Genomic DNA, 14,823 nt, shown 5'->3' with positions numbered 1-14,823 from the left:
CCGAGTCAAATAAAGGGGACTTTGCGCCACCAACTTACTTCGGCCTACTTCTTACATTTTCTCCGGCGGTGAAAATGAACCTTCTGATTCCCTGTAAATAAGTTCGGTGCAGATCGGTCAGCCAGACTCGGCCTGATAACTCGTGGACAATAGGGCTCCATTCGGAAACCCGCGTATGACTTGTTGATGCATCACCTGGTTGATATGACTGAGCAGCAGTAAGGGCATTGTATCGCTCGTACGAAGTTCGTTTGAACTCTCGACGAGTGACAACGTGAATCCGATATAACCAACGTGAATCCTATACAACTCCAGCCTTACAAAGATGGTGCTTTTAACTTCGAACAGAACAGAGTTGGTTAAAACGTCCTCTAAGTATACTACAGTCGAACCTCTCTATTAAGGACACCCTCGGGACTGACAAGTGCTGTTCTTAATAGAGAGGTGTCCTGATTAGAGAGGTCAAATTGAATGGAAATAACCAATTTGGGACCAAAACTAGTGTCCTTAATAGAGAGGTTGTCCTTATTAGAGAGGTGTCGGCTAAGAGAGGTTCTACTGTATGTTCTGATGTACAATACCACAACAAACACATTAACTGTTGTATAGTTGTTCGGTTTTCCCCCCAGAGACGGATACCACCTACTATTGAACGTGGCTCGAATACCCGCTACATCATCGCCGATTAGCCTAATAAAATTCTCAATGTGGTAGTCGTTGTCTCTCGGAGATGCCGCTGCGAGAAATTCAATTGGTGTTTTGATTTATCTACGAGGTCAGCCGAGCAAGATTCTGTGCGATCTGTGGAGTGGTGAACTCAACGCAAACAGCTTTGACCAAACTACAGTAGAACCTCTCTATTAAGGACACCCTTTGGACTGACTAGTGCTGTCCATAATAGAGAGGTGTCCCGATTAGAGAGGTCAAATTGAATGGAAATGACCAATTTGGGACCAAAACTAGTGTCCTTGATAGAGAGGTTGTCCCTAATAAAGAGGTGTCCACTAAGGGAGGTTCTACTGTATAAGCCACCCGTCACTATACGTGAAGTAACTGAAAACCATTGACGGATCAAAAAAAGTTTCACAGGGACAGATCCAGTGGTACTGTATATGCATCCGGCTTTTTCAGTTCTGTAGTTGACCAAACTCAATGGTAGAACCTCTCTTAGCGGACACCTCTCTAATAAGGACAACCTTTCTATTAAGGACACTAGTTTTGGTCCCAAATTGGTTATTTCCATTCAATTTGACCTCTCTAATCAGGACACCTCTTTATTAAGGACAGCACTTGTCAGTCCCGAGGGTGTCCTTAATAGAGAGGTTCTACTGAATACCTAGCTACCTATAAATTCCTGAACACCAGAACGACAGACCCAAAAAAGAGTGTCACAGACTGGATAAGGGAGTTTTTTATGACTAAACTATCGCTGCGAATGCCACGAGAAGGCCCTGATACCTGAAATTGACAGCTCCCAAACAGTGTCACAGGGATGAAGTAACCAACAGCGCATCAAGTACAAGGTTCTCCTTCTTACTTACAAGTGTCTTCACCAACTTGCTCCCCAATATCTTTCAGAACTTCTCACCGTTCATACCGTTTCTCGAACTCTGCGCTCTTCATCGGCCGTTCTTCTGTCTATCCCAAAGACCAATGTCATGTCAGTCGGTGGTAGAGCATTTTCAATTGGAGCCCCTCAGCTGTGGAACAAACTTCCTTCAACTGTTAGGAACTGCAGCTCTCTTATCTTTCAAGGGACAACTGAAACATTAGCTTTTTAAAGAGGCCTATCAAGCGCTTTGAGCGGCCAGTTAATGGTTGGATACTGCGCTATATAAGACTCGTACTATTATTATTATATCAAATAACGAAAACTCTGGCCAGAGGTGACTTTTATAATATTGTACAGAGATATTCCCAACAGAGAGGGAGGAAGAAACATGTACCCCCAGTGGACCTCTCAGAAGTTAATTCTGCAAAGTCAATACTTTTAAGAGATGTCCATAGCTCCGAGAGCAATCGGGCAAATGGTTAATAAAATTGCAACACGAGAATCCCAGAGTCCATAATTGGCTCCAAGGGGACAGGGTTGGTAGCCCGAGATGGAGCTTTAGCGATTGGATGGATTTTTCATTTAGGAGAGACAGGTTCTCTTCCGTCCATAGGGACGTTTTTATATGACAAGTTTACTTGGAAAGGTGTGTACATATTTAAACCATGTTATAGTCACTGAAGCGGTCGCAAACGAGGGACATTTATTGCTGTGACCTGCAACATTGATGCTACGGTGGAAATTCTGCCTGAGTAGGCAGCCAAGAGTGAACATGCTCTTACCCCTTGCAGTCAAAATCCAATTTTAATTTTCCATTTGAAAATCTGGCAGGTTTCGTATTCAACCAATATGTCACCACTGCCATGGAGTCAGTGCCCTCAAAAATTGCTTTGTGCCCACTCTGGTCGCCTTTTAGATTTTCCAATGCCAAAGGCCAAACTGGCTCCGATAACTTTCAAATTCGCACGCCAGAAAATTTGCATCTGCGACAGAAAATTTCAGAATTTGTCCAGCATGGAACAAATGAAACCTAATAGAGTGTACATGAAGTGACGCTACGCATGTATTATGCATGAGCTAGGTAAAAATCCATAGCACACACCACGTACACACTACACTGCACACTCATAGCTAATGCTATGTTTGAGCCTACAGTTAAATCATTAGCTATTGTACCCTAGCAGCCTCTAGCTAGTAGTATCACAAAGAATTGAATATCGGCTCGGCTAGTAATAGGTAAAATATCTGGGAAATGAGTTTTAACAATTGTGTAAGTTTGAGGACAGTTTTTGCCCAGATTATGCTGTCATCAAGAAAGTAAGCAAGCTCATACACCTGATCCACTTATCAATTACACCCCACCCAAGCTAGCCATAGGTCCTAGAAGGTATCACCAGCTTATGCATAAATGCTTAATTTTTGGCCAAAGACATTTTGATTGTCTCACCAAAACCGCTCGGGAGGAGCTGAAATGTTAGCCAAAACCTCATAGCATTGAGAGGAAAGGTTGGCTTCATGACAGAAGCACCGACACCTAAATCGATTTATCAATTGCACCCCACCCAAGCTAGCCATAGGTCCTAGAAGGTATCATTAGCTAATGCATAAATGCTTAATTTCTGGCCAAAGACATTTTGATTGTCTCACCAAAACCGCCCGGGTGGAGCTGAAATGTTAGCAAAAACCTCATTGCATTGAGAGGAAAGGTTGGCTTCATGACCGAAGCACCGACACCTAAATCGATTTATCAATTGTACCCCACCCAAGCTAGCCATAGGTCCTAGTAGGTATCATTCGCTAATGCATAAATGCTTAATTTCTGGCCAAAGATATTTTGATTGTCTCACCAAAACCGCCCGGGTGGAGCTGAAATGTTGGCCAAAACCTCATAGCATTGAGAGGAAAGGTTGGCTTCATGACCGAAGCACCGACACCTAAATCGATTTATCAATTGCACCCCACCCAAGCTAGCCATAGGTCCTAGAAGGTATCATCAGCTAATGCATAAATGCTTAATTTTTGGCCACAGACATTTTGATTGTCTCACCAAAACCGCTCGGGAGGAGCTGAAATGTTGGCCAAAACCTCATGGCATTGAGAGGAAAGGTTGGCTTCATGACCGAAGCAAGATTCATGCAAATCCCTGCTTATGGTCAAAGTCATCCGACCACCTTGCCTGTACGCTTATAGTACAGCCACCAGATGAACTCTGTATCCAAGGAAGACGGGTGGACGCTTGGTCCTCAGAGACGCAGGTTGATCGATCCTAGCTTACTCCTGTCCAATGCTTCGCCAACTCGGGCATTAGACAGTGTCAATCTTCTAATCATCTGCAGGAATAGCAGACGTTTAACCCTTAAAGGCTCATATCGTTCATTAAAAATTCGTAATTGAATTTGAAAATGTCCAAATGTGTCAATACAAAATGTATGTACATGTACCAAATATCAACATTGCTGTTGTAGAGACAGATAATCAAACACAATAAATACCATGTTTCAGCAAATTTGCATGAATGATAACTGCCCTACGGCATTGTGTATAACTGCACTTTCTATTTTCCTGTGCCACCAATAAAAACAAACGGTGTGACCCTTTAAGAACAAACTCTCTTACGAAAACTACAGAATACATTACAGCTTCACCATGACATTTCTTCTCTGACAATATTTTTTGCTGTCAGAGGTCGTTGCCAAAAGAGAGTGGAAAGCGACTGCGTTCTCTATTCAAAATACAGTAGAACCTCCCTTAGCGGACACCTCTCTATTAAGGACAACCTCTCTATTAAGGACAACCTCTCTATTAAGGACAACCTCTCCATTAAGGACACTAGTTTTGGCCCAAATTGGTTGTTTCCTTTCACTTTGACCTCTATAATCAGGACACCTCTCTATTAAGGACAGCACTTGTCAGTCCCGAGGGCCTCCATAATAGAGAGTTTCAACTGTAAATTCAAACTGCAGCCAAATATATACGAACGATGCATCCCTTTTAGGACAAACTCCCTCAAGAAAACCACTGAATACGTAACTTTATCACACTGAGCTCGCCAACAACGTTTCTTCTTGGCCAATATTTTCTGCTATCAGTGGTGGTCCCCAAAAGGGTAGAGAATGGATAAAACTCTGTTCTCTCTGCAGCAAAATAGCACATGCAAATTGTCTCCAGCAATTTTTCAACTCCGATCTAAATAATTAAAATGTTTAATTGACGCGAAACGCGACAGCTCAGTCCTTGTATTCCACAGGCAGCGAACGTGTGCCGAGAATACGAAATGAGTAGTGTTTTTGTTTGTATTAAATTACGACACTTAAGTCTGTGGTGGGGACGCACAGACACAGAATGCTAAATGCGGGGAAATGTGAGTCAAGAAAGATCGAAACCGTTTACGGCACTTGACGATAAAAACATAGTTTTAACCGTTTTGAGGGGATGACGTTTTTAAAGGCAGAGTATTGCCAAACGTACTGACTGTCCGGGGAGCATATCAAAAATTCCTAAGACAGAAGAAGAAATGTCTGAATATTGTTAGTTACAGTCGATAATTTTGTAAACTCTCTAATATCCAAAGTCACAATTTTCATCACAACTTTTTTCACATGGCTGGCACAGAATACCGCATTATCACAAATTATGCCTAATCACGCCAGAAAATGTGTACAACGCAATCAATTATTCATGAAAATTGGCTTTGAAATTGAATAAAACAATTAAGGGGAACGGTACGGGCGCTTCATCCATCCCACCGCTTCATTCATTTTTAAAAAAAAGACAAACCTAACTTAAAGCGAACTGGAACCGCCGAGCGATTTATTCAACTTTTCGACTTTCACCGCCCGAGAAAGTCGAGTTCAGATTTGTAGCTCCGCCCCCAGTGCCCGAGCATGCGCAGTTCAATTTGTTATTATTGAGAATCATGTGAGAATCACGTGAGTCATGCGATCTTTCATTCATGAATGTTCGTAGTAAATTCCATAGTAGTGACGTCACTGAATGATTGACAGCTAGGCGCCATGTTTCATTCATGCCTCGTTCTGATCACCCGATACGCGGGAAATGAAAACGAGGTCATACGAACTGGCTTGGCGGTTCCAGTTCGCTTTAACAGACGACACAGCCATTCAGCAAACACGAATCCTTTGTGAATTTTGTGCAATACAAGAGATGTGATGGTAATACTTGATGAACAATTGATTGCAGATACTAAAACTACTTGACTTTATTCTATATCAGCGAATTTTTAATTCAAAATACAGTAGAACCTCTCTATTAAGGACACCCTCGGGACTGACAAGTGCTGTCCTTAATAAAGAGGTGTCCTGATTAGAGAGGTCAAATTGAATGGAAATAACCAATTTGGGACCCAAACTAGTGTCCTTATTAGAGAGGTAAGTAACCAAATCTATTTCGAACAAAAAAATCACCTTCAACCTGTCTCTATCAAACATTGGACAACATTAAACCGTCATCTGCAATAAAAATGTTTTGGTAATTAATAGCCAATTACATTAGTGAACTCTCTAATCACAGTGCGTACAGACGGCATATTATTTACTCTTTTATTATGTAATACGATCGCATAATTGTCATTGAAAGTGCTGCAGTGGCACACACAGCATATGGTGTGTGCTACAGGGTGTCCCAGTGTTAGACCTATCAAATTAGTAGTTTAGGTTGTCAGCCAAGGGTTAAAGTTTATAAAAAGTTTAGTCAAGATTTTCAGTCCCTCTTCGGAAATGACACGGTTTGATTGCATCCCACTATAAATCCATTGAACAATGGCACTTATTACTTGAATTGATGACATTTCTTTGGGGTATGATTGAGATTGTAAACTCATTCCAGAATATTGGCTAATCAGGTGACAGTGATGAATACTGTCGCTAAAATACTGCCGATCACATGCAATTACCTTCACATATGCATAGTTCTGATGCATGGAGTCATGGCACAGATGTTCTATAAATTATATCAAACACTTGACAGATGACAATTCAAACAAATTCTGATTGAATGATTGAAAATAACTGAGAGCACATGTGATACATTCAGGTGCATATGTGAGTTACATCAGATGAGTATTTTGCACACATATGATATTTTAACCATCACAGTAGAACCTCTCTTAGTGGACACCTCTCTAATAAGGACAACAACGTCTCTATTAAGGACACTAGTTTTGGTCCCAAATTGGTTATTTCCATTCAATTTGACCTCTCTAATCAGGACACCTCTCTATTAAGGACAGCTCTTGTCAGTCCCGAGGAGAGGTTCTACTGTACTTTCACTATACAGAGGTTCCTAAATTATCTTGCCTCAACTGCAGTTCCATATTGGCCAGCAATGGAAAATAAATCTACAAGCAAAGGAGCCCGGTGGCACAACATATCTTGGGGTCAGCCTTGTGTGATTGAGTGGTCCCAGGTTCGTTACCAGGCCGGTACCACTTTGCAACACGCAACAGACCAGAAATGTCCTTGTTTGCGCTAGATTGCGGCAACCCTTGGTTCCAAAAGCACAGGCGCGCAGTGGCACAACGTAGGTGGGTCGGCCTTGTGATCGGGAGGTCCCAGGTTCGTTACCAGGCCGGTGCCATTTTGCAACACGCAACAGACCAGAAATGCCCTTGCCTGCGCCAGATTGTGGCTGCCCTTGGTTCTCCAGGAAGTTTTCTGGATAGGCTGGTAAATATGTTTGCGATGTAAAGCACTTTGAGATATCAGAGGGTAGGTGATACAGTGAAAATCGCTATGTTAGAACTCACTACTATACAATCTTGACAGTGCAGTTTTCTCTCTATGTGATGGAAATGATGCTTGAAGAAATTTATTTAACAGACCAACACAACAAACAGTAGAACCTCTCTATTAAGGACACCCATGGGAATGACAAGAGCTGTCTTTAATAGAAGGCGTCCTGATAAGAGAGGTCAAACTGAATGGAAACATCCAATTTTGGACCAAAACAAGTGTCGCTAATAGAGGTTGTCCTTAATAGAGAGGTTGTCCTTAATAGAGAGGTGTCCACTAAGGGAGGTTCCACTGTAATTTCTTTTGAAGACTCCAACAACACAGTTGATGACATTACTTCTGACCAGTATACTTCATTAGTTCTTGGTTCTTTCTGAATTTCAAGAGAATGTGTATTGTATTATATTGAAAGCCTCGAATCAAACCAGTTTATTCACCAACTAACTTAATTACGCTTTATGCGTTGTGCCCACAACTGTAATGGCATAGAAATTTACAAGAACAATGTCTGTTCAGATATTCAAATATACAGTAGAACCTCTCTATTAAGGACACCCTCGAGACTGACAAGTGCTGTCCTTAATAAAGAGGTGTCCTGATTAGAGAGGTCAAATTGAATGGAAATAACCAATTTGGGACCAAAACTAGTGTCCTTATTAGAGAGGTTGTCCATATTAGAGAGGTGTCCGCTAAGAGAGGTTCTACTGAACATGTATTCTCAGCACAAGAAATTATCATTAGTACTACTCAAGCCTTCTTAAAGGCCTATGTTCGTCATAAATTCTGGAATTTGAACTTGTACTGAGGTTTTACGAACTGAATATAGATTTCAACAATCCTGTTTTGTGGACAGATACTTCAGATACCAAGTTTCAGGAACTTTGCATGCATAACTACAGCACGAGATCATTGTGCATGTCACCGCACTTCTATTTTCCAAAGCCCACCGCTAAATACCAACGGTTTACCCCTTTAACCCCTTATGATTTAAAAATTCATGTGGGAGAGCACAACCATACCAAAGTATGGGAATATACGGATAACAGACAAAAACTATTTTTGGCGCACCAAGACACACTGCTATGCTGAGATAAAATTTTCAATACTGATTATTCAACAATACATTCATAATTAGTCCCCTTCTCATTTTAATAATTCAGTTTTAAACCGAAACTCGCAAATACTAGACAGCATATACATGTAGACCACGGACGGTTTAGGACCCCAAGGCTTTAAATCAACAATAGTATTTCAATAATCTTCTTAGAGACCCAGAGAAAGCGGATTATGAACAATATACCAAATGTTAGTCCCCGGAAAATCTTGTTTCTAAACGAGGTATGAATGTATTTCTTGCGGATAAACATAGGCCTAAATTCTACATACATTGTAGTATTTTTTATGTTGTATTCAGAATCTTGTCCTTTTTACTGTGTAACAGTACTGGTACTCGGAAAAACTTGAGTTGGAGCACTTTTTGTCTCACAGCGCTGCAGTCAAATTCTCATCCTGCCACTGACAAAAAGTCAACAATACCTGTAGAATATCAAGTGCTACATGCAACAATGCATGTTATATTTGGCCAGTACAGTTCAGAACCGCAACAGCACGTGTTGGACCAGCCAACCACTGAAGCACCAGAGGGCCACAACTTCCTCCTTTGCGCTCTGCCCCTTGTGAAGAACTCCATCCCAAAGGAGGCCGGGGACAATAGCAACGCAGGAAGTGCCAAATTATCTTCAACTAAACACAACTGAAAACAGGTATTTCTGACAGCGATATTTCTTCAAAAGAAATATTTGTTGTGGAGGACCAGGAATATCACATTCTGGGAGACAAGGTACCACAAACTATGCCGAGTATTTTGATATTATCACCAGCAGTTTTTAATGATTCAACTGCTTCTTTTGTGATGAATTTGGTAGAACATGTGGAGGCGGAGGTCAGAGAGAGCCCTGAAGGGAATGGAAGGACAATAGAAAATACCGAATTCACAGCTATTGCTAAACATCACATGGAATTGCATCAAGGAATAGGCCACTTTTCATGTTGTCACACATTGAAATTATGGGTCGCTTTTTGCCTACCCAGTGCTTGGGCATTTCCAAATGCTCAACACCAATGGACATTTTATCGGTAAAACCCAAAAGTGCCTTTCAAATTCAGAAAGACACCAATTTCAACAGACAGCTAATACTACGGTCAATTTCCTAATCAATGCCAAGGCTAATTATCCTATTAGCAACTTCTAGACTTTGACTTCCAACTGATTATAACTATGGGCATGCCTCTGGATGTATACAGTAGAGCCTCTCTATTAAGGACACCCTCGAGACTGACAAGTGCTGTCCTTAATAAAGAGGTGTGCTGATTAGAGAGGTCGAATTGAATGGAACAACCAATTTGGGACAAAACATAGTGTCCTTAATTGAGAGGTTGTTCTTAATATAGAGGTGTCCGCTAAGGGAGGTTCCACCGTACTTGCAAATGACAGGAAAGGTTATATGCAAAGTATACTGTTCTAAAAAGGTTACCCACTTTTATTAGGACTTACAGTGGAACCCCCCCTAAGCGGACACCTCTCTATTAAGGACAACCTCTCAATTGAAGACAACCTCTCAATTAAGGACACTAGTTTTGGTCCCAAATTGTGTGTATCCATTCAATTTGACCTCTCTAATCAGGAAACCTCTCTATTAAGGACAGCACTGCAGTCCCAAGGGTGTCCTTAATAGAGAGGTTCTACTGTACTTGCAAATGACAGGAAAGGTATATGCATAGTATACTGGTCTAAAAAGGTTACTCGCTTTTATCAGGACTTACATTACAGTCCGCATTTTTCCCTGCTTAAGATTTGATGGCGTTTCTTGTTTGTGAAAAGAGGACTATGGTCAGCCTCCAAACTTTTACAAAGCTGACTCCTTCTTCGTTCACCACAAGGTCCGTATTTTTCCCCACTAGCGAAAATGGTCACTTCAATTTGATAGCATCTACAGTACCTTCACAAGGCCATTATTACAAGCTATGAAATCTTAGTGCATCCCATATTAACTAAAAGCTGCCTTCAGCACCAGTTGTGAAGGTAAACTAAGATCTCGAACCACCTGTCCCAGTTAGTCAGTTGTCAACCCTGTACAAGATGTACACAATATACACACATAGAAGCCAGTAACTAAACCAATATAACCTGGCCTCCTGTAGCCCAAGACTAAATATAAGAAGTCTGACATGTTCCACTTGAAAATATCATTCTTGGTCTAAAATATTAAGTTTAAGGACTTTATACTCTGAGAAGGACACAGGAATGAAGTGGACCATTTTTGCGTTCATTCCATTACATTACACCTTGCAGGTAAGCTAAAGAAAAGCACATGGCGCGTCGCCTTGATTGCAAAGTGTCACCGGTTCAAAGAGCGTTTTATCCAAAACTACAAAACCCACAACAATTTTGAAAATATCTATTGAAAATTCAGATTATAACGATTTAGAAGCTGGTACCGTTTTGTTCGTAACCCAAACCAATTTCGCGTACGAAGACACCGAATTTGGCATACCCCGTCACAAAATCGAATAACCGACAACTACATGTACCAACTAACCGGATACATTGTATAGCGTTACTGTATGTATACACACACAAGAACTCGCGCTATGTGTATTGAAACTAGTAAGCAGCAAATGCAAAAAATGACACAAAAAGTGGATTTTTTAAAATGTTAGTTACCTCTTCTTCCGAAACTGCATTTACAGAATCCATGCTTTGGGAGAGAGTCATCGCCGCTTCCGTATTAAGCCCAGATTGGACCTGGTTATTGAGGGTCGTCATCTTCAAAATTCTAGATTGTCAAATCCCACGTGGTCAAAAATCCTTACTCCTGAAAGGACTGTACGCAGTCCTTGGGTATAATATCAAAAAGTCCTTGGAAAAGTATATAGCTAAATAAATGATCCTCGAAATTAACTAGTAAATTTTGCTCCTAGCCGCATGTGTGAACGCGCTGAGTGCGAAATGCAGAATGTGCGAGACTCCACTGTATTTCTCACTACAGTGGTCGCCTTTTGTTATTCTAACATTGCGACTGTGACGTCACATAGAAGAGGGACTCTTGTCATGCGTGACACTTCGCGACCCCTGACCTCAAGCTATTGTTGTGCTAATTTGAATAATAGTGTTATAGAGTGTTCCAAAATATATTGATGAATTGTGTAGTGAAGACTGAGGAATGGTATACCTGTGGTGAAATGGCTTCCGTTGTCATAGGCAACCAGAGTTTGATAGATTGCTTGTCATTGCGTGGAAAAACATTTCAACACCAGTATGAGTTTGTTTAATTACTTTCTCTCGAGAATAGAAAAGTTCACTTAATTATTGCATCCGTTTTTAAATACAACATTTAACTGATAATCATATTCCCAAAATTCAAGTCAAGTTTGTTTGGAACGAACAGAGTTGCCACATCTTTAATGATCAAGGCATCTTGACCACCAACGTTTTTGCATCTTATCAAGATTATACTCCCAGGGCAGTCCATTGCGTCATCCTAATAGGATCTCCTTATGGTGAGGGACGAAGCCGGTCCACTGCGTCCGGAGTGTAATCAAGATACCCAAGCTGGGTTTAAGGGAGACCACGAGGTTCAGGATGCGTCAAGGGGTAACATTCAAGAATTGATATGTTTTTTTTCAATGAGCCATTTCAACATATCAATTTTGAAGAAAAACATCATAATATCTTCATTTTTCTCCAGAAGAAACTTGGAATAAGTGAACGAACGGAGCGAGCGTTTCCTTTTTCTAAACAGATTATAAGCCGTTTAATTTTTTTGTCCTCACGCATTTGTTATTGATTTTTGCCTCTCAATCCAAGAGCAATTTTTTAATATCTTCGCAGCGCCGTCTAGAAGTTGCGAGTTGAACTAAGGACTGAGCCCCGGGAATGAAGTGAAGCGCGCTCAGCCCGGACAACACTCCGGACACAGTGGTAACGGAAATTTGCCGCGCCCGACAGCAGAACTATTGAGTAAGGTGTTCTGCACCCTTGCGAACATTAAAGTACTGGTCAGAATTAACGTCCCGCTTCAAAAGCTGCCACTCTTGATTATCAGTGTCATTACGGAGTATATAAACATGTTTATATAATCATAAGTCCGCGATGTCATCAATCAACAATGTTGAGAATATACATCGTAATTTTGGGCCTCTACGTTTTTTTACTAGTCCTCCGAACTTTTTCAGTTTGGCCTGACCTTAGCTGTCATTGACAAGTTATAAGGTTAATCACAATCATGCGCGTTCTCGCTGGATACAAACTTTGATTTCGGAAACTCTAATTCCAAAATCATTGGAAAATCTTATCCAAAATCAAAACCTATGTACATGTACATGTATTTCCTTTCCTATATGCGAATACATACACTGTATACTGGAATAATATCAATTCAAGAATTAATTTAATTGGCATTACATGACGCGTCAATCAAGTTGACAAGGCAGATGTCACGCAAAGAGAGAACACATTTTCTTTCACCAAATGAAACATTTTCTTCGGAGATAAAAGCACCTTTGATGCTCGAATTCTTTGTTGAAAATGTTGGGTTCTGCGTGCAAAAGTCGAAGTATTGAGAGATATTTGCAAAGATATCGGGTTATTCGGTGCGGGCACGGGTCATTTGAAAGAGCCATACACCTGGCCTGTCTTTACTTGACTATGACATGCGAATGACCATCCAATCGGCACTATCGACCAAGCTTATGGTGAAAGACCTTCCTCGGGCGACAAGACGAGGCCGGTGTAACAGTAACAAATGCCCCCCTGGAAAAAGTGACCGGCCCTATTGTATTCTGCAATATGGTTCTATAGAGACCCTGACCGTCAATAGCTCAGAGATTGAAGCGCATAATAATATCCTGTGTTTCTTCCCGGGCATTCTATCCTAGGACATTTTAAACTTCTACACCGATCCACTGCGTCCGGAATGTATCCAGGGCAGGCGTTCCCCGATAAGATTCTCGGCAATCTTAGGAATTGATGCACGTCCTGCGCAATTCCGTGCCATCTGTCATGCCATCAGGGTACTAAAATCAATTATTAATTGGTGTTCGTGTTTCGTTCAACATTTTTATTCTTTCTTTTATTTGGTGAAATGTTCAAAGCTCCGATCTGCGCCTGGCCAACATGTTAACCAGATTGCAAATCCACATTTTATGACCACCCAGCTAATTAAATTAGTGGACCACAGTGTTGCACGCGAGGTCATACATAATTAACTGTAAGCGAATTATCTCAGGTGATGGACGCTGACTTCTGATGGAAAGGATGAAATATTAAGGGAGACGATGGCCGGAGTCCGAAAAGTAAGACAATTACCGCAGATTGTTGCATGAACTTGGATAATTACCATCAGCTCGGCGCCATGACTGCAAACCTTGTATGTGAACTTGAACGCGAATAAAGATAGGTCACTGTGGGAGAACGAACTGCAGTAGAACCTCTCTATTGAGGCCACCCTCGGGACTGACAAGTGCTGTCCTCAATATTGAGAGGTGTCCTGATTAGAGAGGTCAAATTGAATGGAAATAACCAATTTGGGACCAAACCTAGTGTCCTTAATTGAGAGGCTGTCCTTAATAGAGAGATGTCCGCTAAGGGAGGTTCCACTGTACATGTATTTAGGGGGACGCAATGGCGGGGTGTCGAATGTTCTTTAGGATCGGACTCTTCTCATGCTGTACCTTTCATTCCCGGATAAGCGATAATTTAGGGAGGTTTGTTTGTGCAAGGGGAGGGTCATACAAGTGACCTTGATGGTCGGAATGAGTGTGATGAAGATCCTGTAAAGTTTATTCTCTCGTCTTCCAAGCATGACTCATTCCAGGAGTACACAACCACGGTTGTCGAGGATCAGCTAGAATGACCTGGTTTATTTTTTAACGACAACAACGCATTTCCAATGCCTTCCATTATGACGTCATACTCCACAAAACGGTGGATTCTGGAACTACTGGCATCATCAGCTGGGACGAGATTGGCACAGTGATTCCACGGTTTAGTACTGACTATTCCCAGGTTTATCACTGGTTCCAAGGTTTCACTGTTTCCAAGCTTTATCACCTACCCTGATTCTCTTGTCTTCCAAGCGTAACTTTTGAGTACAAAATGATAAAACTTCGGGTTCATCACAATATTGTCAATTTATTCATTCTTAGAAGAATAAAACAAACTAAGACATCCTACCACACCCAATTTAAAATGTAATCTTCCATTTCTTTTGCTTTTACATGGTAGTGGATTGTACCACTGTGAACCAGAGGGGTGGTATCAGGTTTAAGACAAAACAACTTTTGACAGTAAAAGGGACAACACGGGCATATAAATAATCATATAATTACGCAATACAGAAGCCACTGGGATGGTCTCTAGACACTGTCTTGCTATCATCGTTCCTGAATTATGATTGTCCAGCCCACAAGGCCGTAACCTATGATCTCCCTTTAAATAATTCAACTTAAATTCCATTTGAT

General features: G+C 41.2%; 1 protein-coding gene across 6 annotated transcripts in view; it reads right to left on the bottom strand.

The window, feature by feature from the left end:
- The window catches only part of LOC135499015 (protein couch potato-like), a 145,477-nt gene extending 134,159 nt beyond the window's left edge, over positions 1–11,318 (bottom strand). For all 6 annotated transcript variants that reach the window (XM_064789620.1, XM_064789626.1, XM_064789625.1 and 3 more), the window contains exon 1: positions 11,027–11,318. In XM_064789620.1, coding sequence (XP_064645690.1) covers positions 11,027–11,128 — 102 coding nt within the window. In that variant the 5' untranslated portion in view covers positions 11,129–11,318. The remainder of the gene's footprint in view (positions 1–11,026) is intronic.
- Positions 11,319–14,823: the final 3,505 nt, after the last annotated feature.

Source organism: Lineus longissimus, chromosome 14, assembly GCF_910592395.1.
Source record: "Lineus longissimus chromosome 14, tnLinLong1.2, whole genome shotgun sequence".
NCBI lineage: Eukaryota > Metazoa > Nemertea > Pilidiophora > Heteronemertea > Lineidae > Lineus > Lineus longissimus.
This window is presented reverse-complemented; position numbering and strand designations above follow the sequence as displayed.